This window comes from Macrotis lagotis, chromosome 1 (genome assembly GCF_037893015.1).
Source record: "Macrotis lagotis isolate mMagLag1 chromosome 1, bilby.v1.9.chrom.fasta, whole genome shotgun sequence".
Taxonomy (NCBI): domain Eukaryota; kingdom Metazoa; phylum Chordata; class Mammalia; order Peramelemorphia; family Peramelidae; genus Macrotis; species Macrotis lagotis.
The window spans coordinates 130,653,689-130,680,597 of NC_133658.1; the positions used below are offsets into that span (position 1 = coordinate 130,653,689).

The following is a 26,909-nucleotide window of genomic DNA, read 5'->3' on the forward strand; positions in this document are numbered from 1 at the left end:
CCATTTTATTATATAATGTTGCATTTTTACCTTTATTGTACTCCTTGTATCATTATGCTCCCTACCAACATGGGTAGAGTTTTTAAGAAAGATGTTTTATTGGTGCCTTTTGTTTTTACACTACATAGTTACTTTTATATAATTTCCTTATACCAAATGAGACTTCTTTTGTAACAACAAAAGGAAAAGGAATTGACACAATTGACATATTGAGTATTTATATTCTACTGAAAGGAAAGAGATGCTGCTTTCATCTCTTCTTGACCAAGAATGGTCATTACTATTATTCAGTGTTTAGCTTCATTTTAGTGTTTTTTGTTGATATTATAATCACTGTCATATTAGTCCTTCAGGTCCTATTTAGGATTATATATTTACAGATTTCTGGAGGCATTTAGTTCAGTCCCTCCCATATCCCTTCCCAGTCTTTTTTTCTTTAAACAGATGAGATCTGTGAGGTTGTCTTGCTTAGGTTCACTTAGATAGTAAGGTACTAGAACCTGGACTTGAACTCAAGCTTTTTTCAAGTTCAGTGCACTTTCCACTGCCATTTGTAGGTTTTTCCCTTCATTTAGTCCACATTAGTTCAAATAGATTTTAACCATATTTATCTGAATTTCTCACAGTTCACTAATATTATATAAATGATAATTTGCTTAGTAATTTCCGATTGCTGAGGTCCCACTTTTAGTTTTTTGCTACATAAAAATTGCTGCCATGAATATTTTGACGTATAGTGTCTCTTTTTCACTTTGGGGTATATACTAAGGACTAAGATCTTTAGGTCCAAGAGTATGAATAGTTTAATGACTTTTCTTATATAATTCCAAATTATTCAATAATGATTGGACTAATTTATAGTTCTACCAAGAGTGTATTAGTATGCCTATGTTTTCATAGCCCCTACAACATTAACTATTTCTGAATTTTGTTGTAATATGAGGTGTCAGATATGAACCCTCAATTTTTTTTTTTGTCCATTTCTTATTGGAATCATTTCATAGGGTATTTGTAGTTTGCAATTCTATTTTTTTTCCAAATTCTTGTTCATATCCTTTGATCTCTTTATCTATTGGCAAAATACTGGGTAGAATTTCTAAAAGTATAACAGTTTTAAATTGTACAATATTATTAAGGATGTTTGTTCTTTGATTTTTATGACAAAACTATTAGTTCTTTTATCATATCCCCTTTTGTATCAAAATTAGGTTTCCTTAAGTGAAGTCTGTTTGTTCTGACCTTTTCATTTCTTTTGATTACTTTCTTTTCTTGTCTATTTTGCTGATTGATGTGCCTGGGTTTATTTGGATATCTTATAGCATTGTTCCACTTTAAATGCTTTAATTCCTCTGAATTTGGGGGGGGGCATTAGAGTTAGGAGAGGATTTTAATTTTTTTTAAAGTGATATAGAAGGAAATCCCATGGATTACAAGGCCAACTTGTACATTGTAGCATGTACAGCTAAAATATTAGGGGTGTTGTTTTTATATTTGAAATAATACCTCTTTCATTTAGTAATTAATGACCAAGAAATTTCAGCTGTTAAGATGTAGATTTATACCAGGAATAAACAATTAAAGTCCTCTTATCAGCCAAAGTATATGTTAGAAAGTCCATGCACTCAATTCACTTTATAATTGTGGGAAAACTCCTTCATGGTCTCGCTCAGAGTATATCCTATTTTTGATAGTACTATTCTAATGAAATTGATAGCCTGGCTTCTTAGTTTAAGGCCAATTAGAAACTTGAGGTTGAGGAGACTGCTAAAAGTTTTATCTGCTTCTGCATGTGACAGCTAGAGGACAAAAACATTAAAAACCCTCAAAAAGAAAGGAAAATCTGCATAGGTTACCAAGAAAAAAATTAAATTGTATTTAGTATATTTAAGGCAGCATGCTTTTAGAAAGGTTTTCATATAAAACAGATGTTAAAATACTTAAAATTTACTTAGTGACAGCAAATATATGCAATTTTCCATTATACAACTTTTATGTATAGTAAATATTTTTTAAGCAGGTTTAAGGAAATGAATAACATGGAGCTTTAAAAAATTGTTTTTCTGTGTTTTCTTCAACAGACAGCTGGAAATGATCCTTACTGTTTTGTGGAGTTTTATGAGCACCGTCATGCAGCTGCAGCACTAGCTGCTATGAATGGACGGAAGATAATGGGTAAGGTAAGCTGTCATGACTGAAGGGTGGAGTGGAAATTCAAAAGTTGTTATACAGTATTAAGTGGATGAAACTCTTCTAAAATAACAAAAAAGGGTCAACTGAACTACAAAAGGTAAATTATATTATTCCTTTTAGCTTTTAATATTAAGGGAAGGGTGGGGTAAAGATTGTATCCTATCCTGTAAGGAAGGAACTAGATCTTATTTATCTTTTCTTCCCCTAAGGTGCCTTCTTACAGTTAGTAAATTCTCAGTTATTGTTTGTTGAATGAAGGAATTTTAATAGTTGTAGAAGAAATGAAAATTGGGTAGTAAGGAGGAGGTTAGAAGGAAGGAAGGAAATTTCTTGCTAGCTAAACACTTAAGGTAAGATTAATCCAGTTATGTGAACACAGAGCAGGATGTTTCTAGGTTAAATTGAAAGCATTAAATATGTTGACTGTGATTTAGTTATAAGTATGATGAATACAAAAGGAATACTAAAGTTTTCTTTTTCATACATGTAATAAACTTAAAGTTTTGAAACTTTTTAGATTCAAGTTTTTCTTAGATATAACTCTAGAAAATATTTTTTGGTAGGAAGTCAAAGTGAATTGGGCAACAACCCCCAGCAGTCAGAAGAAAGATACAAGCAGTAAGTGTATTTTATACTCTTTGATGAATTATTTTTATTGTACACATAGTTTTATTATAAAGCACATAAGCATCATACATGTTTGCAGTAATATTTTGATCTTTATCCTAAGATATGATTTAATATGTTTGTGTTAATAAATTTAAGAACAAATCTAATCTTTGTCATCAGGTAGTACCGTTGTCAGCACACTGCGTTCACAAGGTAATTGTATCTTCTTAAACATAAAATGAAATATCTCTGAAGGGTATTCACTAACCATCTGAAGTTTTTTGTTTTTTAGTTTTTTTTTGTTTTTTTTTTTTTTTTTGTGGGAGGGTTGGGAAGGTCTGTATTTAGATTGTCTTTTCCCCCTTATTCCCAGCATTGACTGTAGACTGTAGCAGACTGTTTTAGTCTGCTGCTATTTCAGGTAACCCTGAATCCTCTAGGATAGTAGCTGATGCTTCCTACTAAAGAAAAAGACAAATATTTTACTTTCTTGAAGTCATCTTTGATGTGTGCTACTCTTTACCCAGATCTTCAGAGTGCTTGAGTTGCTTCTAAAACTGGGTGTTCCAAATAGCAATCCAATGTGTTGCTTAAGGCCAGCTAAATGAGATAGCTTTTTAAAAAAAAAAGTAGTTGATTTAAACTTAAAAAATGTAAGTGTCCATTTCTAATGTTGATCAAACGCTTCTGTACACATTAAAGTGTTATGTATTTTTTTTTCTAAGAATGTATAATTAAACTTTTCAGTTGTGGGAATCTTTATTTCTCTCCAGTTTACTCTTTAATGGCTTTGACTTTAAGTTGAAGGGATTACTGTTTTCATTCTGTTGCCTTCAGTCTTAGTTCACTTGCACATGGATTCACATAAACTGAATGGTGTAATGGCTGGGCAACCAAAACTGTTGGCTTTTGAGAAAACTGTCAAATACTTTAACAGCAAACTGTTGCAATGCAAGGTATTTCTTTGATTGTTCTTCACAAACTGTGGTTAAACCAAGTGTTGTTATATAGCTAGGTTTTGGTATCTTGTCTTAACTGAAATATTATTTTCTCTGTTTATGATACCACTATTCCATTTTAATTTATAAAATATTGCATAGTGGTTGTCCGAATTACTGTGAATAATTAACAATACTATGATAACTGTCATTCGATGTCTTTTTTGCAGAATTTAAATGAACTCAGATTTTTGTATTCTAGAATAGTGACTGGATATGACTATAACTAAAAATATCAAGTTCAACTTAAGTTATTATAACTTTTTAAAAACAGTTCCTGAGCAATTTTTAATATTATGATAGGATTTATATGCTTAGATATAGAGCTGCATTTTACTTGTAATTAATTGTCTGGAAATTATTTCATATAAGCAATATATTATTTGCCTTAATTTATTTTTCAAATTTTAAAATTTTATTTCTCTTTTTACCCCACCCCTTTTCCTTCCCCCTTATAAGATCATTTCCATGTCTTTGTTGGTGATCTCAGTCCAGAAATTACAACTGAAGATATTAAAGCGGCTTTTGCACCATTTGGAAGAATATCGTAAGTAGCAGATGGCAACTTAAATTTCTTTTATGTAGACAAAAGCTTAAAAACAATAAATTGAACATGATCCTTGATTTTTAGATTTAGATTGCAACTAAACAGTACAAAAATATTAATATACATCTTCTAGTAGCATTGTGCCCACTTTGTAGTTCTGATAAATAAATCTTTGATCTAAAGTTATTTATAAATTCTTAAGTAGTATCTATTTTTTAAATTAAGAAACTTGTTGACCATGTTACATTTTCAGTTTTTAACTGTTTTTAAGAGATTAGGTATCTTATTTTGGTATCTATTTGAATTTGTATAGGTTTTATTTTGGCATGCTTTTTGTGTGAAATAGTAATAGAAACAATTAGTGAACCACTAAATTTGGGGGGGGGGAAGTTATTTAGTTATAAAAACCAAGCTATTTTTACTGTTACAAAAATGTATTAGTATTTCATGAAGCCCCCAAATGCTTGTATTTTGTTATGAATCAAAAATTTGCAGAGTCAATATAGGGAGCAATTAAGATGGCACTTCAGTGTTTTGTAAAGCATTTTATTCCAGTGCATTCACATAATTTGTGGGTTTTACCAAAATGGCAATTTATTTAAGGGGTTTTCTTTCCCTTAGTTTTGTCATCTTTCCTTTCAGTCTTTATATTTAGTTTATAGGAATTATGTTCCAAGTATGATTTTTCTTGATGGGGAAGAATACTCTATTGAGTGATTGAAGATTATTGGAACTAATTGATTCTTAATGCAAGCTAACAAATCTAGCTACTACATTTTTTTTGAGCTAGCTTATATAGCTTGTAAACTAAGAATATAATTATTGCTTTTCATTGAAATAAGAAGCTAGATTTAAAAGGTAGGCAGTAGATAAAAATCATGTGCTGAAAAATACGAAACAAAGCATTAATTATAGCATATTTTTATAATTGTCTTAAAAATCAGGTATCTAAAAATTTCCTTTTAAGTCAATTTCCTATTTTGTTCTTTGATCATTTGAGAACTGGTTAAGAAAATAAGGTCAAGTTTGAAATCTCCTTGTATTTCTCTCAATCTGTTTTAGGGTTTGGATATAACAGTAGGGTCAACTGTATTTTGCAGTCAGTCTCTTTATTTTTCAAACTTTTGATACTTTGCACATTTTGCTACCCATTTGTCACTTATATCACAGATAAGAACAAGGTCAATCAAATGAATCTTGAATTTAATTTTGTTTCATTCCTTTTTAGTTATTCAGGTAAAAGTCTAGGTAGAGGAAGAAATTAAAGCTATTTTTTTAATCGAATTTCAAATTATCAGAAGTTGGCTATTTTAAGGTTACCACATGAAATATAAGTTTTAGTCTCAACTTATTTAGAACATATAACCTTGTTAGCTAATATTTATAAACTTTTCATTATTTTTATTGGAAATACGGTACCCTTAGTTTTTTTGAGTATATTTTTAAAAGTTTTGCCATGATTTTTCTTAAATTAAAAATTACATTAAAAAAGTGAGTTAATCTGATAGCTTTTTTTTTTAACACTGTGCAGTGTTATAGATTTTTCTAAATTTGGAAAACTTTTTTCAGACAGGTGGCTATTTCCCCTCAACCCCTTTACTTAAAAATAGAAGTGTCCCTTTTTTTTCTTTTGTCAGAATCATTCCTTTTTGAGTGTAGGAATATGTTTAAATTAGAGAATCAGATAAAGTATAACTTAGGTATAGTATCTAGTCAAAACTACAAAATCAGGACAGAAATATAAGATTAAAAGGATTTTTAAATAACTAAAAAGTGACTGACAATAGTTTTCCTTTTGATCACCTTTTTGTCAGCTCATTGGCTCTAAAAGTAGCAAACATGTCAATTGGAGTTGATAGATACAAGATCCTTTAACATAATTAGTACATGCATGGCTTTCTGATGTGTTTTGTGATGAGAATAGCCTGTATTAATGGTGATAATAGCATACCTGGCTAAACTTAAAACAGATTGCCTGAGAAGTACAATTTCATTCCAGTTTTTTGAGGTGTATGGAGTTTTAGCTGTCATAGCTGGGTTTTTACTCAATCTCAAATAATAGGGCTCTGGTTATTTTGCAGAGTATCTCTGAAGAATGTGGACAGAATTGCCCTGGCTAACTACAAGCTACGGTTCACAGTGGATAAATGTTGGAGTTCTTATTTATTTTCTGAATTTTATAAAATTTGCTTTTATGTCTTGTAGTTTCCAATCAGTCCTGTATGATTACTGTTTTAAAATGCAGTTTAAAATCTTAGTATAAAATTTTAGTATGTAATTTAAACTGAAGTGTTTTTAGTGTTTATTTTTCTTCAATAATGCAACCATTTCTGAAAATGTCAATTTCTCAAAATTTACAGCTGCCCACAGTCCAAAAAGGGGGTAACGAATTGACCTGAGAAAATTGAATTCAGTTAACAGGCGACGTATGCCTTTTTAATTCCTATTTTTTCCATTTTTTCTATTTTAACTTTTTTTTACTGAGTAGGTAGATTGTGTTGGTAAATAGCAAGTTATAAATTTGCATGGTTAAAGAGAGCCATTCATCTGATGTGCTAGTGAGCTATAAGTGGCTTATTTAATGTGAATAGCTGCTTTGACCATGCCTAGTGCTTAACATAATGTAAAAGCATTTTGAACTACTGGGAATCAACTTCTGTAAAATATTTGCATATATTTGAGAAGTTAATGATTTGCATGTTTATACAATTTGTTTAATTTACTGCTACATGAGAAAACATTAAATTTTATAGTAGAAAACAAAACTTGCTTTGAATATTTTGCTGGTGTGTTAAAAGGGTTCACTTTAATGATGAAACATGAAAATAAATTGTGCGTGAAACTCACACTTTTCTTTCTGTAAGAAAAGTTTGATTTGTAAAACTGAAATTCTGAATGCTTCTGATTTTAGAGATGCTCGAGTTGTGAAAGACATGGCAACAGGAAAGTCAAAAGGATATGGCTTTGTTTCCTTCTTCAATAAATGGGTAAGTTCTGAGCAAGCTCAAAGTCAGTAATTCAGGATGACCTGGGTTCAAATTCTGCTTCTGAGATATGTTGATTACATGAAGGCAAGACTTCTGTGCTCCCAAGCACATATTCAACTAAGGGTATAAAATGTTTAGATTTATATCATTGGGACAGAATTTCTTTATTCTGACACTTTTACATCAATAAAATCATAGACATTTCCCTTTTCTACCATGAGGCTTATCTAATGCTTACCTGCCCTTTATTTTTTTTAACTTTTTTTACCTGATGATCATTTTCAGTTAATTAGCATTTTATCACAAGGTAGTGGGCCTTAAATCTCTTATTTTTACACTTTATCCAAGAAGTATATATTGAATGGCTTTGTGTGTACCCAAGGGCAGCTAGGTGGTTAGAGCACTGACTTTGGAGTTAGGAGGATGACACTGCGAATTTGACTTTATATACTCTCTACACTTACTAGCTGTATGACCTTGGGCAAGTCACTTAACCCCGATTGCCTTGCATTCCAGGGCCATGTCCAGTCATCTTGACTGATATCTGGCCTCTGGACCTAGATGGCTCTGGAGAAGAAAGTAAGAATGGTAATTTAGCACAGCACCCTCCATGTAAATTCAGTTGCATGTTATTGTCATGGTAGGACCTCCCCTGATATCATGGTCTCCTTTGAGAATGAACAACAAACATTACTAATCATCACCATCATCATCACAAGATGTGCCCCCCCCAAGATCTGAGGTTATGAAATTCTTGTCTCAGATAAAGTTATATATTTTTTTTTTGGTGACTTTAATTTGTTTAACTTTCAAGTACTTGATTACCACAGATTGTTGGAAAAACTAGTAAATTTTGGCTCAAAATAAGTTGTTTCTCTGTATGTGACAACTTTATACTTGAATAATTGAATTGTTGTTTGTTAACCTTTCATTGCTTTGCTTTTTTCATTTGTTTTCCTAATATTTTATGTGAGGTGTTATATAATGAGATTTGGGAGTTTAAAAAGGAAAAAGTATGATAATTCTGCTAATACTCCATATGGATTAGAACATTTACTTAGGAAATTAAGTAGTTTCCTTGTAATGATTCCTTAAAGTCAAGTTTTACTTATATTATTCTTGGATTTTGTTGGATTTATAAAAGGTTGCCCTAAACACGTTTCTCACCAGCCCTTTGAAGTAGGTAGTGAAATTATTCTTATCTTCATTTTGTACCAAAGAACACTGGAGACTCAAGGAAGTTAAGTAAGTTTATAGTCAAACAATAAGTTGAAGAGCCACATTCAAACTCAGGTTGCCAAATTTGAATGTTTTTTCCACTGTACATACTCTGTTGCATATATGGTAATGCCTTGTTTATGTTTCTTTGTGATGGAATATTTTTTTACTTTCATTACTTTTAGAAGGAAAAAAATTAAAGTTACTTGATATTTCTTTACTTTGTTTATCTTTTCTTGAGGATGTACTATTATGGTGAATAGAATGATTTGTTGAATGACTGTTTATGTTTGGGGATGTATATTGCTGGACCAGACTCTCTTTTTTTGTGTCTGGTTAGTTGTATCTACTGCCTCATTGTTGTGTTTTACCACTTATTAGGGGATGTCTCATGGGGAAACCAGAAAAAATTTTTTAATGGTTAATAAAATAAGTTATTTTAAGGCAGTATGTTCAAGTAAGGATCTGGGGCCTTTGTCATTCATGGAGTTGAAGAGAGTTCTGTCACTGGAGTCTTCTTCAGATTCTGAACTAGACTCACTATATTTGTGTTTGTTAGAAATGTGATGGATACTTGTCCTAAGGGACTTTTCAGGGTTGTTGAAAAGTACTTTGTAAAATATAGAGTACTATGTATATGTGAGCTTTTATTATTGTTAAGGTTTTATTCAAAGCCCCTTTGTGAATTAGCTTTGTTGTTTTATTTTAATTTTCCTTTGTATATTTCTTACAGCAATTTTTCTTTGTCCATAGATTTTTGTGTAGGCATGATTATATGCATACTGATTGAGCACAATTTAATATCACTGAACTATTTTTGTCTTTTATGTTTATGGTGAATAGGATGCAGAAAATGCCATACAGCAGATGGGTGGACAGTGGCTTGGAGGAAGACAAATCAGAACTAACTGGGCAACACGAAAACCTCCAGCTCCAAAGAGTACATATGAATGTAAGTGTATTGTAAAAGAAAAAGAAGTATAGAATTTTTTTGGAGAAAAATGGTAAGTTTTAACTGTCACAAGTGTTAGTTAACAGGTATAGTTTTTTATTGTATTACAGAAACAAACAAGTCCATCATTTTTTTCTTTTTCTTTTTTTTTGCAAGACCAGTGGGGTTAAATGAGTTGTCCAAGGTCATACAGCTAGGTAATTGTCTGTGACTGGATTTGAACTTGGGTCCTCCAGACACCAGGGTTGGTGCTCTAGCTACTGTTAGGTCTCCCAACAGGCTAGTTTTAAAAAAAAAATAGTATTTTTATACAAATAATGGTATTGTCTCTTGCTAAAAATGTGGAATTTGCTGATTACTTTTGTAAGAATTTCATGATTGACAAGGGTGTGGATTATTGAAAGTAGAATTAAAATAATGAATGCTTTATTTAAATTGAATTATTTACAAATTATTCTTAGTGTTTCACAGAAATATTTATGAAATTTAATATCAGAACTTTCCCTTCTCCAGCAAATACCAAACAACTGTCTTATGATGATGTGGTAAATCAGTCCAGTCCCAGCAACTGTACTGTGTACTGTGGGGGTGTTACTTCAGGCTTAACAGGTGTGTTATATAAAATTTCTCAGATTGATGTTTTATAATTTAATTTGAAATCCAAAGAAGAAAAGTATAGAATTTTTATAACCTAGATCTCATTTTTTTTGAATTATAGAACAATTAATGCGCCAGACATTTTCACCATTTGGTCAGATAATGGAAATTCGAGTCTTCCCAGACAAAGGATACTCATTTGTACGGTATGGGTGTTTTGTTTTACTATTATTTTTGTTTTTTGAGATTGATTATTAAAAAAGGATCCAGGGAAGCTAACTGTTTAGTTTTCCTTTAAAAGACATTTAGAAAAGATGAATTTAGCCTCAGTTCTTTCATCTGTAGAAATTATTTAAAAACTATATCAATGAAAGAATAGCCAGGTATATTAATGGATGAGATTATATTTTAGGTTCATAGAATTTTAGAGGTGATAGGAACCTAGATAAGTCATTTTATAGATGACAGTGATCTTAGAGGAGTAAAGGGACTTATCCATATTAATATTTCACTAAAAATTGAGCCTCATGTCTGATGACATTAAAATCGATTCTTCTCTTTCCTGTAACCAAGCTATCTTCCATTCTGTCCATCAGGGAGCCTCTATATGGAAAACGTTAATCATTAAATTTAAGCTATTGGAAAAAAAAATCTTCTCCTAAAAGTCAAGAGTGGGGGATTTGGAAAGTGTATCCAATTGGTGTGAATGTGCATGAGGTCAATGTGGGGGAAAATATTTGAGTCCACAATGTGTAGCAAGATAAAATTATCTCTTAATAAAGCTATACCTTGGCAGCTAGGTGGTGTAGTGGATAAAGCACCAGCCTTGGAGTCAGGAGTACCTGGTTCAAATGTGGACTCAGACACTTAATAATTACCTAGCTGTGTGGCCTTGGGCAAGCCACTTAGCCCCATTTGCCTTGCCAAACAAATAAAAAAAAAAAAAATAAAGCTATATCAAGCCAAGAGAGGTAAGCACAAAATTCCTCTTGGAAATGTTGGACATGAGAAAAAAAATTTTGTTCATATTATTTGCATGTGGAACATAATTTTGTTCTCTATAATAAAACAAAAATCCATGTATTGATTCACATAAAAAGTTGGCTTGATATAGACAGTCTTACATCATCATGCTCCAATTATTCTTATAGTTAACTTAGAGATGGTGAAAAAGGAAGTGTAAACATCAAGGAAATTGTATGAATGTCAGTGGAATTCAATATGTATTTAATAGTTTCTTCTCAGTTCTTAGCTCTTGATGTGTCTGTAGCCTTTGATATTGTTGATCCCTTACCCTTATGGATTTTGTTCCTCTTTCTACCCCATGATTGCTTTTTTCTCAGTCTCCACTATGTATGGTCCCAAAGCTCTGTCCCTAAACCTTTATTCTTGACCTTTTTAGTTCTTATAGGTTCATTTATCTCTATTTAGATGGCTCTCTCATTTATATTTTAACCTTTTCCAAACTTCCTTCTGGTAATTTCCTGTTGGATTGTCCAAACTGTATAAACTTGTCAGTGTCTCAAACTTAATTTGTTCAAAAGAGAAACTTTATCCAATATCCTTCTCTTCGTTCCCTCCCAGCCTCTTAATTTTCAATTTCTCATTATCATATATGGCCATTTAGTTTCCAAATCTTGTTACTTTTATCTTCACAGTGTATTTTATATATTCATCTCCTTCATGAAGGGAGCACAGCTTGCAAAAAAAACACCTTGGCTAAAGTCATTAGAGTTTACTAATGACTTGATTTTACCTTTAGAATCACATGAAAGCTGCTCTTTTTGACATTTTAAGCTCATCATAAGCTGGCCCTATCCTCTATTTCCAGGGTCTCTTACAAGTTATTTCCTTCCCTGAGATCCAGCTGTCTTTCTCATAAAATGTTTTGTCTTCCTGACTATATTCTGGCTTCTCTCCTCTAGACTGATCTTTGTCTTTATCCTTGCCCTTTCCTCTTAGAATCCTGAATTAAGATCATCCTTTCTGTTTCCCTCACTGCTAACGTATAGGTCTTCTGTATGTACATGTCTTCCCTCTTAGAGTTCTTGGTGGCAGACTTTTTTCTTTCAAGATTGGTCTTGGTGTGCCTCTTGAGTGATAATAGAGAAAAAGGAGAATGAAATAATAAAGAGGAATTCACTGCTGACTGATCTAGTAAAAAGTGCTCAGCACCTAGAGTTAAAATTACATGACTAATGTTTGCTTTTATCTTTTAATATTGCTTCTTTGGAATTAGTTGCTCTTTTTCCTGTAGATTATCCAATTAATGATGGTATCTCTTTCTTGTATGTTAAACATTTTCACATCCTTTCATATGGGAATTACCTTAGAGCAAAGTTAATGTAAAGCACTTTAGACAATTTTTGTATATTTTCTCAACCTCTTGTATTTTTTTCAGAACCTTTGGAAATTGTGACTGTTTCTAGGCTATAATGGTTTGGAAATGAATTGCAAAAGAGTTGTTTTAAATTAATTATTAATATTAATTATTAATAATGGATTAGAACACTGAGAATGCCAGATTATCTTATTCCTTCAGAAAAAACTTACATGCTTTTAAAAAAATTTAAAAAAATTTTTGAGTTTTGAAGGCAGTGGGGGTTAAAACGACTTGCCAAGGGTCATAGAGCTAGATAATAGTGTCTGAGGTCAGATTTGAACTTGGGTCCTCCTGATTCCAGGGCTGGTGCTTTATCCATTGTGCCTCCTAGCTTTCCCTTCCATGTTGTTATTAATAAGATTATGAGGTTAAAATTAATAAAAATAGTGTTAAAAGCTCTTGACCAGAGGTGGTGAAGGAGATCAATTCACATTATCTGGACTTCCATTTTTTTTTTTAATCATTAAGATTCCTTTTTAACACAAATAATAGTATGATTTAAGCCCATTCTGTTTTAGGGCTTCAGTATTTCTATACTCCATTTTTTCAGCAGCTTTAAAACATATTTGGGAGTTGTACTGGTGTTTTATCATATTTGCAACTGTTCCGTACTCACAGAGGCTAAGCGAGCACAGTCCTTTGATTAGTGAAGATTGCCTTATAGACTTCAGGGTTTCTAAAGTTCCAACTCTAAATCCTTTGTTTGTAAATATTAAAGCAATAAAGAAATACTTTTTTTGGAGGTGGGACAGTTTGGCTGGCTGTTTCTTAAGTTTTATTCATGATTAAGAGACTGTAATTGGTTGTTTTTAATATTGTATCTAATAGGTTCAATTCCCATGAGAGTGCTGCACATGCAATTGTTTCAGTTAATGGTACTACGATTGAAGGACATGTTGTGAAATGCTATTGGGGCAAAGAAACTCTTGATATGCTAAATCCAGTTCAACAGGTAAGAGAGTTCTTGATATTGGTATTTGATTTCTGGGCTCATAAGGGTTACTTTAGAATAAATATTTGTTATTAAATCCTTGTTAATAGGCTTCTAGCTAAAATTATAGTGTATAAGGGCTGTTCCTACATGTATTATAGTTCCAGAGTGGTGTTTCATGGATTGCAGTGGTGACATGGTGAATGTGACCTCCTCAATTGACTCATGCTCACACAGTGGATTTAAAAATGCTCCGACAAACATAACAGGGTATTAAATTTTTTTTAATACTTGATAGATTTATTCACATACTGTGCAGTTAACTCACAAGCATGCTTGGGTCAATTTAAACAAAAATTGTTAATATATATTTATTAGGGCCTTAAAGTTGTCCTCCAGATTGCTGTACATTATTCCTCCGTGCAACTAGTGGTTTAAACTTTGCACCATAGCACTCTCCTCTGAAGAGAAGCTATAGAAGGAGCACATAATAAGTAGGAGCTGGAATGTCCTGGATTGTGCAAGTATGCAAACCCAAATATAAATATATTTTCTAATTATAAATTATGGGGTCATTATTTGTTTTTTGAAAAGTCAATCTGAGTATTTGTTAAAATCCTACTGAGCACTTTTATATACCAAGGATTCATAGTAGGATTCCTGTAAATACCATGCTCCCTTCAGCACATTTAATATATGATTGAATTTATAGCCCTTTTCATAAAAACAGTTCATAAAGCATTCTACCTGTAATCTTCAAATCAGTCATCTCTGCTTTTTAAAAAATCTCCCTATACACACACTCAAGTATAACATTTCATTATATCAATACAATTTATACTACATTTCAGAGTCTGCAATTAAGAACACCGAGCAGAAATACAGTAGTAAAACTTCACTTTATTAAGAGCCACTTGCCAAATTCTAGTGTTCTCAGTGTGATAATGGCCCTTATGTATTATGATTAAATATAGTGGATATAGTTTTTAATGTTCAGATTGTTTCTTCTTTGGTAACTTCATATAATACTAACTTGAGTTGTTATAATTTTATTTAAAAGCAGAATCAAATTGGATATCCACAGGCTTATGGTCAGTGGGGCCAGTGGTATGGAAATGCCCAACAAATTGGCCAGTACATGCCTAATGGTTGGCAAGTACCTGCATATGGAATGTATGGACAGGCATGGAATCAACAGGGATTTAAGTAAGTATATTTGCTATTTTACTGTTGCTTAAATGGGGAATAATAATTAGGGGGAAATTTTTTTGACATTAATCTGAACATTTTGCTGCTGCTTTTAGTAAAAGCAAAGCTGTCATGTCAAAGTTAATGGTTTTTGAAATACTTGTTATAGGTTTTTGTTTTTTTATGGTGAGGCAGTTGGGGATAAGTGACTTGCCCAAGAAAATGACAGCTAGTAACTGTCAAATGTCTGAGACCAGATTAAACTCAGGGATCCTCTAGGGTTGGTGCTCTACTCACTGCACCACCAAGTTTCCCTCTTGACTTGAAATGTTTGCTTTTAGAATTTCTTATAGACATTGCCTTTATGAATTACTTGTGTTTTCAGTTTTGGCAATTTGTAATCATGAAATAGAAAAAACTTTGATCAATCTTAGTCTCACATAATATTCATTCTTTGAATGCCCTTGCTTGGCTGGCACTGATCTTTGTGGAGTTTCCCCTCTAACACAAGGTGTCCTGGATCCTTAGAGGACATAGGAAACCACTTGTGAGGAATATTTATTTTGGGTATGTTATATGTTTATGTGGGGGTGGGTGGTGAACCTTTTTGAGGATTTTTTTCTATATTCTGTATGCGTGCAACATTAATCCCTTTATTGGCACCCTTTCTGTCTATTATGAGATAAATTGTGAGATTAGATTTCTGCACATATAATGGAAGAAAAATATTTGCATGCATAAAGAAAGTGCCTTTTTGTTATTTTTTTCTATTAGAAAAAAGATTTCTAGTTTTACATCTTGAAAAAAAGTGATTATTTTTCTTTCATTGAAGAACATGAGAGTATTCTACCATATCTGTGTTGTCAATGCTCTTCATTATGTCTACAAGTTGAATGATTTTGCTTTTGCTTTTATATGAATAATATTCTCTGAGATAAGTTTTTTGTTACTTTTTGGATTTTGTGGCAAAATAATTATACTGTTAAGTTTAGCACCTTTTCAAAATAGGTTGTTTTATGTTAGAATTATTCTTAATTAAAAAATATATCATGATTCAAGTTGGACATATTGGAATACTTGCCTTAAAACCTCTTTCTTCTGCTTTCACAAGTTTTTAATACTTTGGGCCCTGTGCCCTTCTTCCTTCTCCCCCCCCACCCCTCCTTAAGAGCAAAGTGAGAACTACCTGTTTTCAGTTTTTTCATGTACTGTGCCTCTTTGACACTAAATTGCTTTTTTAATTAAGTGGCTATTTTCCCTTTCCCTCCCCATGTTCTCTAACCAGTCAGACACCACCTCCACCACCACCACCACCGCCACCACAGACTTCTGCACCTTGGATGGGTGCAAATTATGGAGTACAGCCACCTCAAGGGCAGAATGGAAGCATGTTGCCCAATCAAACTGGATATCGTGTGGCAGGTTATGAGACTCAATGAGAAAGGACTACGGAATCTTAACACCAGTGGCTTGAGGCTACAAGGAGTGTAGTAAAGCCTTTGTTTACTTAAAAGATTTATCAAATCAGTCAGTGCAAATGTCAGATACAATGTATTTATTTAAAAGAAATTCATTTTTTAATCATGAAATTACTTGTCATCCACATTGTTTTAATAAGAAACAAGATGCTGGATGTCTGCCAATTTTTGCCTTCATTACTGTTTTTGATAATGTTTCTCAGATCCTTGTTTGAAACACAATAAATGCAGGGATTGCTGCCACTTTTTAAAATTAAGAGGCAGAAAATTGCACAATGTCGAACTTTTTTCCACTGAAGTAGTGTGCAGTTCTAGTTTGCATTCCTAATATGATTTAAAATGTGTAATATAAAAAAAATGTACAAAAAAGCCAAAACTGTGCAGAGTCTGAAAGTTCTTTGAAATCTTCAACTTGTGCACAATTCTGTGTTTTAGAAGAACAGGCATTGTCTCAGCTGTCCATCTCCACTTTTGTCCTGTCTGTCAGGGTTTTTAAATATAAATTATTAGTTTACATCATTTTGTATCAACATTTTTTCACAAAATTTTGTCTTGCCTTATTAAAGTTCTGTAAAATACAGTTAAATGGGGAAAATGATGTTCAACCTTTTAAAAAATTGCAAAACTTTCTCAGATGGATCGATAATTGCATTCATTTTGTGTTTTATATGAGAAGGTGCCTAGAGAATTCCCTGTTAGATTTGTTTTAAAGGATTTTTATCTTCTGTGATAAACTTTGCTGTGTACCAGGAAATATATATATATAAAACCATACTAAAGACAATTACAGAAATGTGATAAATTTCTATGAACCCCCTATTCATTTCATCTGTCAACTTTTACATTTACATGTATTATTTCACTATCATGTAAAATATTTTAGCAAATTAATATTTTGCACAGTTAGCAAACTTTGTCATTTCCTTATTTAAAGGTATGATACAGAGTTGACATGAGATTTATATTTTACGTTTGCATGTCAGTATCAAATATACACTTTGGTAGTCTTTGAATACAAAATCATCTGCTCTTATTTTTCAAAAATTAAGACACAATTGTAAGTAAAAAAAGGAAAAGCTATTAATTTACTCTTTTCTAGTTGTCAGATTTACTCAAGTAGAGTAAGTCACTTAATTTTAAATATGTAAACTATAGCTGTGAAACTATAGAATATCCTTTTATCAGGCATGGGGTATGTGGAGTGCTCCAGAATTTGCCTGTAGGACCAGCCGGGCAAAGCATTTTTTAAGAAAATGTTCAGAGGCCAAAAAAAAAAAAAACCCCAAAAAAAGAAAAAAGAGAAAGAAAAAAAAACAAACTATGATATCCTACCTCCTTAACCAGCCTTCAAAGAGGAGAGTCCTCAGTGTAATTTATGATCCTTTTGGTACCTGCTTTTGTGGAGTCCCAACTCACTCTAATTCATCCTACATCAGTGTCTCATTCGAAAAGCTCCACATATTCAGGGGGTTTTATCTTTGATGGCTTCATTCTAGTTTATAAAGTTTCTTTTTAGTTCATTTCAAAGTCTTATGTAAGTCATGAGGGATTTTTTTTTATGTTGTTTTGCTTTTGTTTTAAAATGAAGGTCATGCTTGGTCTCTTCCAACCTCCTCTTCCTTGCTTCACACTAGGAAATATTTGAGGTAGTATGATCCCAGTACACACATAACGTATATGTGTATGATAATTCGCACATATATGTATACACATGTATGTATATGTATAGTTGGGGGTATCTTTTTTTAAAGACCTTCAAAACTCCTGACGCCTTAGGGTCAAGAAAAGCCTAAGGAATTTTAGTTTCTGGCCTATATCTCCAGGTAAGAGCAAATGACTCTTAAACTGGTCTCTAAGCCAATAAATTGTAAAACCTAGGGGCCAGAAAAGAATGTTCATAAGTGTTTAATTCTCTGGAGATCAATTCTATGCAGCTGTACTAAAAATGTTTCATTGAGTCACTGTGTGTGTTTTTCAAGTGTTGGTACTTAAGAGTTTGCTTTATGGAAGATGCGTAAATTTTTTTAAAAATGGAAGCTTTATTTCCATGTTTAACTTTTACAGATCAGGGCATGCAACCCAAAACAAAATGAAAATGAAATACTCTAAAAAAATAAAATCAGGAAACTAATTTTAGATTCCTTGACTTATGTTTCTATTTAGATATTTACTATACCATTCCAGTTTTTAAAAATAATAACTTTTACTTCCTGCATATCAGGAACTGCAGGTTGAACTAATTAGATTGTAGTTCTAGAGGTAGAAGGAACCTGAGAGGCCATCTAGTTTAGTTTTTTTTTTTTAATAGATGAGTACACTTAGGCCCAGGGAGATTGATTTGGCCAGGTTGTCCAGGTAGTATATTTCAGAGATAGGACTTGAACTCAGGTCCTCTGACTGCAGGGCTAGTGTTGTCTTCCTTACCGGCCTACCTCCCTGATTTTGGTTGTAAACAGAAATTAGATTTTCCCATTTATTTTAAATATATAAAAGCAAAATATTACATGTTTGTACTTGATAACATAATATACCAAAATGATCAGTACCTACTGATGGGGAAAATAGGTGGTCAATAGAAAGAATAACTGCTACTGCCTTACATATTATTGGGAAAAGGTTACTACGTAGGTTACTACATAACAGTGTCTTGCATTTTGAAAATAACCTTAATCTGGATTTAAGCTTCCCTGTAGAAAAAAGGAAATCATTAAGAGGTTCTTTGTAATCTGTGGCATTCATATCAGGTAAGGAAATAAAGTGGGCAAAATATGATTTAAAGAAATTTTTGCAATATCTTTTGCTATCAACGTAAAAACAATTTACAACTGTATAGGATCCAAGGTGACTAACACTTGGTTTTTATTAATACAGTATTCCACCCCCAGGCTATTTGGCTATTAAAGTCCCTTTATATTTTTATGGATATCTGGGATGTTGTTGGGTGCGTGTGAGCATGGATGTGTGCATGTGTATTTTCAACAGTACTGTTTAATACATTCATACACTTGATGGGACAAAAAGCTTTCAGAAATCAATGTTGCATTGAGTGTTAAAAGAGTCTGAGTAAATGACATCTCTGAAACTCAGATTTATTCTTGTCTCCCCTGTTGTTGGTAGCTTCTCCATTGTAAAGGGCTCTGATTCACATATTGGTATTCTACTTTTGCCCACATCTTGGGTTTTTTCCTTCTTTATATGTTTTCTACTTTATTTGAAAAGACTGATTTTGCATAGGAACTTCAGTGAAAGAAGATTAAGTCAAATAAATAAGGATTAAATGCTTATTGTAGGGGATACCAAAGAAGTAGGAGACATGGGGCTTGTTCTCAAGGAGTTTATAATCTAGTTGGGTAACAAGATGTATAGAAATGTTACATGGAGTGAGGTAGGAAAAATGGGAGTGTTTAAAAATCAGCTTCCCCTATAGTTCATTTGTTTTGCATTTAACTAAATGTCTTTTGGCTCTTGTTTTTAGAATTTCAGGAATTTGATTCAGAACAATCAAGTATGTTTTTAAGCCATTAAGGACCTTAATAAAAGTTGTGAATTTGTGCCTCATTTTACAGTTTCATTGGCCTATTTTCTTTTTCTTGTGGAGATATTGTATATGTTCGAGTTATAGCCAAGTTTGCCACCTATTTTAGCTTGTCATTGATAATCAGTTAGTGGAGTTTCCTTCAAAAATGATTTTTGTTTGGGTAGAGTATCTTAAATGGTAGCTTCAAAGATTAGGTTTTACTAAGTTGAATAAATGAAGACAATAGTAGGAAATATCTTAAGTTGAAAGTTAAAATTATTGTAATAAGGTAAAACAAAAATAAGTGAAAAAGTTCATTTAAAAAAGTTAGACTGATTCCATACCATTACTATTAATTTGCTTTAAATTGGGGTAATTGCACAGTTGAGATACTAAGCCCCTTAGTCTAACTTCTCTTAAAGGCAGCAGTGGCTTAGTGGATTTTGTTTAGGGTCCTAGGCAATTTGGAGAATTGATCAGTTATAATTATCATTGCTTAGAAATGACTAGCAGCAAACAAGTGGATTTTTGCCCTCTAATTTCTGATTGGGGGGGGGTCCTCTTTCCCCATTCTGGCTTATTTGATATAGGAAAAGAGAAAAAAATTCCTGGAAAGGTGTTGTGATAATCAAGTAATTTAACTATGAAGTTGGTCAAAACTGTCTTGAGTACTGGCAGCTTTTTCAACCCCCTGGATCTGTTTTCAGCATTGTGTGAAATCCTCTCAACTGATTTAGTTTGGCAGCTAATGTGTAATTTTAAGAATTAGACATTGCCAGAGAATTCTCATGCATGGAAATTTTATGCTTTGCCCATCATACAAATAGTTGTACCAGTTGAATCAGGTAAGTGTATGACTTTCCAAGGAAACTACTTTTGAAGCACAATTCTACAAACATTCATTTCTGGTAAGTTTTTAAAAATTTGATTGTCATGTTTATTTCCCAATAATGGATAATACATGAATAAAGTGACCTCCTAGTATGAAAATAAGGATTGAAGCTTTCATTTTAAATATAGGTATAGAGCATGTGTAACAGTGTAAAGTGAAGCTTGATAAGGTAACTTAATGACACAAAAGACTGATGACTGGAGAAAGACTTGTTTTCTTTTATCTACTATACTTGCTGGTAGGGAAATTTTTAGTGAGAAAAAGTTAGTGAAATCCTTAGATTGGTATTTCCAGAATCAGTGAGCAAGTCCAACATCTCCAAGGATGTTTATGATATTAATATCAATTATAGAAAGAAAAATGTCATGGAAAAATTGATTACAGAGATGGATTTGGCGTAATTTTGCAGAACAAAGAGTTTTAAAAAGGCAAGTTTTGTACTATGTATAGGGATATAGAGACTGTGATTTCAATGATAATAGGAAACTTCCCCAGATGAGGAAACATATGCTTATCAATGTAGGTTCTCTACAACTTAGGATCTCATGGAATTGTCTAGAGCACTATTGTGAAACTCAGAAGGGAATGAGCATTAAGCCATGAAGATCCCTTCACGCTGCATTATTGACTCGGTTATTTATTTTGCTTCATTTTTACAATTATTTGTTAGATGATTTTCAATATTTATTTTTGTTAAGGTTTTTATTTTTGTTTAGGTTTTTTTTTTACTGCCCTTCCTCTCCCTCCACCTCAGATATAATCAGATATAGGTGATACATGCACAATTATGTGTTACACATTTCCACATTGGTCATGCTGTGAAAGAAGATGACTTAAGTTTTTAAATGTAGTGTTGTCTGTTTTATTATATTTTTATCTTGTTAAATATTACCTGATTTCATTTGAATCTGTTTCTGGTAGACTCAGGAGTGGTATGGGTATGATATGTTTGGCACCTCTTTTCTCAGGGTTACACACTAGTATATCAGTGGTGTTAATTGAGTTCCAGTTATTCATATATATATCTATATATATCTATATATATATATATATATATGGAACTGAAGGAAGTTTAATTATATGGATACTAGGATATGAACAATTTAAAAAAATGTTAATCGTTTGAAAACAGTTTGAACTTTAGTAATTGAGTAATAAATATGTGGAATTCTTTAATAGATTTTTTCATGGAAAAGATTCATATTTTATTCTCTTTGCTCTGCTTCATTTTGTTTCTTAACTTACACTGAGCCACCATCTCTTCCCCTCCACACCCTCATTTAAAAAAAATCATTTTCTGATATTTAAGGAAAAACAACTGTAGTTAGTGTACATTTCTGGCACTGTATACCACAGATGCAGATTTCAACTCCTCTATATACTATGTGCTCTGTAGCTAAATAAATTGACTTGATCCAAGTAATTCACGACCCTCATTTTGACCCCCTAGTAACAATGTCTCCTATCTTGGACTGGTCCTCAGATAATATTGCCTATTGACAAACTCACACTCTTTGACTTTGTCCTTAAAACCTGCTAATAGTAACAATAGCATTAACATTTATATGACACCTACTACGTGGGAGGCACTGGTTACAAATTATCTTTTAAGTTGTGCTGCTTTGGCATGGCCTTCAAAATTCTGTAGTCACCTCCATTCCAAAGTGAGATATAGGACTGTAAAGGAGGAGATACCACATCACCTTACATTCATCATATTGGCAAAACATGTTTAAAAATTATAAAATTTGATTTTGGCATAGTTTTGGGGTAATATCAACTCCTTTATTAGGATTATTAAAGTAGCATTCTTTTTAGAGAGTAATTTTTGTTTTGGTAAGGCATTGTGGTAAATGATCTCACATAGCTACTAAGTATCAGGTTGAAGAACTTATGAAACATCCAGGACTGTTTCATCCAATTGTTAGGACTAGTTTGAAGATGTTATTAAAAGGGTTGTAGAGTAGGAATATCTACTTTTATTTTAAAATTATAGTTTTGTTTCTAATATCAGAAAACAATTTTTTTTACAAAGTGTATATAAATGTAATGGAATATTATTGCAAAGAATGGCAACTATACTAAGAAACCTAAGAAAAGCAGAGTTCAAGCATGTGTTAAAAATCTTTCTGAACATAATAGCACAAAACCTGTAAGATGGAAGGACTCAATAAGTTAAAGCTTATTTCCCAACAAGTTAAAGAGTTAATGCTTTATTTTTGTGATTTTATTAATTTTCTTATATTTGTCAGGATTGTCATTAACTTGATAAATATTTTATTTGTGGAAATCTCAAAGATGATAACCTTCTTGAATTCAAATTTATTGGATTATTTGATATAATTTAGGCAGGAATTATTAACATGAAACAGGATGAGAATGAGGAAATTTAGTGTGTTCCTCTTGGATGGATACCTGTTGATAGATGGAGTTAGTCAAGATTTAAGCACTACAATTATTATAATGGCATGATGTCTAGGACATAGAACTATTACTTACCATAGACATTTTTGTGAAAAAGGCAGCGTGCACAAGCAACCCTTTAATATACTAGCTTAATACAGCTTAAATGAAAATCTCAGAAGCAAGGTGCTAGAATGGATAGAGACCTGGACACAATTCTCTTGAAGGTGAAATTGGAGAATATCATGAGGAAGAGCATTCCAGGGGAATACCAGCACAAAATTAGAGTTGGGAGACACAGTGCAGTGGTGTTGGATTTTAGATATGTGTGAGAGGGAAGGGGTTGAGTTGAAAGATGATTATTTCCGTTTTGATCATATTTTGAGTTTGAGATATAGATGGGATATCCATGTTAAGTAGTTCAAAGGGAGAATGAGATTAGGTTAGAGATTATTACTTTTATGAGACATTAGTAAACTGTAGTACATCCAGTTGAGGACATTGAAGTGTCTTGTCATCCAAGATTTAGATGGTTAGAGGGAGTAATAATAATAGTGTACGGGTATGAAAGACAGATAAAATTCTTTGTAGTTTCTGCAGGTAAAATTAGGTAGAAGAGGTGCAGCTAGGTAGCACCAGCTCTGGATTCAGGAGGATCCGAGTTCAAATGAAGCCTCAGACACTTAATAATTGCCTAGCTGTATGACCTTAGGTAAGTCACTTAACCCTATTGCCTTTCCTCCCCCAACATTAGTCAGATCATTTTTTTGTTTGTTTTTGCAAGACTTGAGTTTAAGTGACTTGGCAAAAGGTCACATAGCTAGGTACTTATTAAGTGTCTGAGTCTGGATTTGAACTCAGGTCCTCATCTTTCCATGATGGATCACTGAGCTTACCTAGCTGCCCTAGGCAGGTAAACTTAAATTCATTTAACGAAACTTGACAATTAAGAGCCATCCAATAAAGAAGTGTGCTACAATATAAAATAATGAATTTTATTAACTAAACTTAAAAAGGAATTAATTGATGATAGGTATTCCCTCTGCTACTGAGGATCATAATTCAACCCCAGTGTGATTCTTGTCCATGCCGTCCCAATGATCCTTCATAGAGCAGCTACCTCAAAAGATCGGAATCCTTTTTTATATTAATTGATCAGCAGAGTGGTATTTGGGCAGCATCCAAATGCTTGCTGCATAACTGGCCTACTAACTTTTTAGTCATCTTTCTTGGTGATCATAAGTTATGCTTATAAAAGTCATTGTTACGATGGAAGTATAGCCTACTTATGTATGCTACTTTGTGGGATTACCTAGAGTTTTGTTTAGAAATTGTAGGTTTTCATGTCAAATAGCATCAGTGGGGCAATATGTGGGAAAGATTTGGCATAAAGGAACAGCCTGAAACTTTGAATCAGTATATTTTTCCAAATACAATCCAGGTAACACAAAATAATGTAAGACAAAAATCAAAGCAATTCTGTGTCTTAAGGCACTGAAAGATAATTATTGTTTGACAAAATATGTTTTTATTAGATGGAAGTGGCATTTGAATTGGTAATGTAAGGGATGAGTAGGAATATGTCATATATAGAGGGACAGGCAAAGACAATTCAACAAACTGGATAATTGCATTTGTTTGAGTCCCTTAGACTGAAAATACAGTGTAAGAGTACATGGAATATTAAATGTTTGCTATATGCAAGGCACTTGTGTAAGATAAAACTAATGGAATAAATATCAATTCAGATGAAGGTAGAGGACCATCTGTTATCTAAATACTCTTATTTTCCTGTAGTCTAGCCAAACTCAAAATAATTGTAGTCCCAGAAGCATGTAGTTGGATTTAAGGGTTGGTTGGATTCATCAGTCCTGGTGGGTAGTCTCAACAAACATCTTTGCCTTGTAAACCCAGAATTTGGCTCATGCCAAGAAAAGGTAATGAGCCTAAACCTCTCATTATACATTGAGTAAAGATGTGCACTTAAGTTTTTAAGTGATCAAGATTAAACTGCTCTGGTGAATCCTACTTCCTAGGAACCCCAAGCACCACCCTCTCCCCCACTAAAAGGAAAGCATTTGATTTGTGTTCTAAGAGTGAAGCAAGATTTCCGTTGGCCGAATCCTACCCTTTCACTATGAAACTATTGTATGGTGGTATACTGGGATGTTGAGGGAGAATTAACGCCTGGTGTAAGGACTTGCTTAACCTTTTTAGGGCTGCTCATCCACTCAGGAGTCCACTTGTTCCCCAGATCTTTCTTATGGCTCTCAAGAAACTAGCATGAATATCAACTAAAGCCAGGAAAAAATTAATGGGGTTACCCCCCAAAAGACTAGACTGTCTAGCCCAAATATGTGAAGATCCATTTCTCCCATCAACTCATGCTCAAAATGAAGTTTGTACCTAGGGCCATGAATGTTGGCTGAAGCAGGCTCTATGGAATGGTTAGAATTTGGTTAGACTTCAGAGCCTCCAAGTTCATCCACTGCATAGATTCAAATTGAAAGTGTTGAGAGAAGAAACATCATAAGGAAGAAAAAACTTAAGAGATAGTAAAATTATGTAATACATACAACATCTTGTAAAAATTGAAGATGATGGGGTAGGTGGTACAGTGGATAGAGCACCGGACTTGGAGTCAGTACTTGAGTTCAAATGCAGCCTCAGACACTTAGCTAGCTGTGTGGCCTAGGACAAGCTACTTAACCCTATTTACCTTGGAAAAACCTAAAAAAAAAATTGAAGGTGATCTTTGGTTTTCGTTTAAATTCCACCCCACAGTTCTTTCTCTGGATACAGGATTGTCTAACACAGATCCCCAACAATTTCTGATTGCACTGATGGAGTAAGGCAAGTGCGTTAAGGTGGATCATCCCGCCATGGTAAGATGTCTAATCTGGTTGTGTTCCTTACTCCGCATCACTTCATGCAAGTCTTTCCAGGCTTCAGTGAAATCTCATCCCTCATGATTTCTTACAGAACAATACTGTTCTAGCCCATACATATACCACAATATGTTTGGCGATTCTCCAATTGATGGGCATTCCCTCAATTTCCAATTCTTTGCTGCTACATAGTTGCTATGAATATTTTCTGTACATGTGGGGTTTTCACCCCTTTTCGCCATCTCTTCAGAATACAGAGCCGGTGGTGCTGTTGCTGAATCAAAGGCCATGCACATTTTTATTGCTCTTTGGGTATAAAATCATACATGCTATTTCGTTCCCTCCCAACTCAGCACAAGTACTTGGACCGGAACCAGATTGCTTAAGATAATGGACGCCTGCTGCTCCTCAGCTCCAGCTGATAATTGGTCCAAGAACTCGGATTGCTTCTGCAAGTCCAGTAACACTGAGCTCCGTTCCTGCCATTAGGGAAGGCTTGGGCTCGAGCCGGGAGCCTGGGGCACAGAGCCCCTTCCAGGGCAGGAGCTGCCTTGTTTCGTTGGACGAAGTCCACGTGGACCAGGGCAGTGTCCCTGGGCTCCAAGCGGCCGCTTTGGCCGGTGCACAGAGCCCGGAGGACGCTCGGGGCAAGGCGTCTTGTACCTGGCCTCGTGCTGCGAGCACAGCACCCCCAGTGCGGGCCCTCCCCTTCTTGCTCTCGGGAGAGCGCTTCCAGAGCCGTTACCGTTAGGGCTTGAATTGAATCAGGGCCGCCGGGACTACCGCTCCCAGCCAGCCTTTGGGGTGGGAGGAGCATCGGCCGCCACGTGGCGACTCCTCCGCCAATCGGGGCCGCCGTTACAGCCGTCGGTGGAGCGCTACTTGTAAGAAGCCATGGCGGAGGTTCTGAGCTCGGGCTGGGTCCGGGAGGCCGCCGGCCCGGAGCTCTAGGGCGAAACCGTGCCGCCGAGGCCGGCGGAGAAGGTACGTCCGGGCGGCGGGGCGGGCCAGGGGGCGCGGGCGGCCCGGGGCCGGCACCTGCCGCGACGCCGAGCCCAGGATCGAGGGCGGGGGGAGGGGAAGCCGGGGCGCAGCCTGGGCTCCGCCGACCTGACAGCGAGCGGAAGTGAG

General features: G+C 34.0%; 2 protein-coding genes across 15 annotated transcripts in view; both read left to right on the plus strand.

Moving 5' to 3' along the window:
* TIA1 (TIA1 cytotoxic granule associated RNA binding protein) overlaps nucleotides 1-18,393 on the plus strand; it is a 38,826-nt gene extending 20,433 nt beyond the window's left edge. For 4 of the 10 annotated variants that reach the window (XM_074208364.1, XM_074208307.1, XM_074208322.1 and 1 more), the window contains 11 exons: nucleotides 2,079-2,177; nucleotides 2,754-2,808; nucleotides 2,980-3,012; nucleotides 4,257-4,344; nucleotides 7,256-7,331; nucleotides 9,393-9,501; nucleotides 10,015-10,110; nucleotides 10,220-10,304; nucleotides 13,310-13,433; nucleotides 14,473-14,618; nucleotides 15,886-18,393. In XM_074208364.1, coding sequence (XP_074064465.1) covers nucleotides 2,079-2,177; nucleotides 2,754-2,808; nucleotides 2,980-3,012; nucleotides 4,257-4,344; nucleotides 7,256-7,331; nucleotides 9,393-9,501; nucleotides 10,015-10,110; nucleotides 10,220-10,304; nucleotides 13,310-13,433; nucleotides 14,473-14,618; nucleotides 15,886-16,039 — 1,065 coding nt within the window. In that variant the 3' untranslated portion in view covers nucleotides 16,040-18,393. Of the gene's footprint in view, nucleotides 1-2,078; nucleotides 2,178-2,753; nucleotides 2,809-2,979; nucleotides 3,013-4,256; nucleotides 4,345-6,554; nucleotides 6,771-7,255; nucleotides 7,332-9,392; nucleotides 9,502-10,014; nucleotides 10,111-10,219; nucleotides 10,305-13,309; nucleotides 13,434-14,472; nucleotides 14,619-15,885 lie in introns of those variants that run through there. The other 6 variants (XM_074208317.1, XM_074208330.1, XM_074208336.1 and 3 more) reach the window with 4 other exon arrangements.
* Nucleotides 18,394-26,674: 8,281 nt separating this feature from the next.
* The window catches only part of C1H2orf42 (chromosome 1 C2orf42 homolog), a 36,726-nt gene continuing 36,491 nt past the window's right edge, over nucleotides 26,675-26,909 (plus strand). For 4 of the 5 annotated variants that reach the window (XR_012472764.1, XM_074208249.1, XM_074208285.1 and 1 more), the window contains exon 1: nucleotides 26,675-26,762. The gene's annotated coding sequence lies outside the window, so the exon portion shown is untranslated. The remainder of the gene's footprint in view (nucleotides 26,763-26,909) is intronic. The other variant, XM_074208277.1, reaches the window with a different exon arrangement.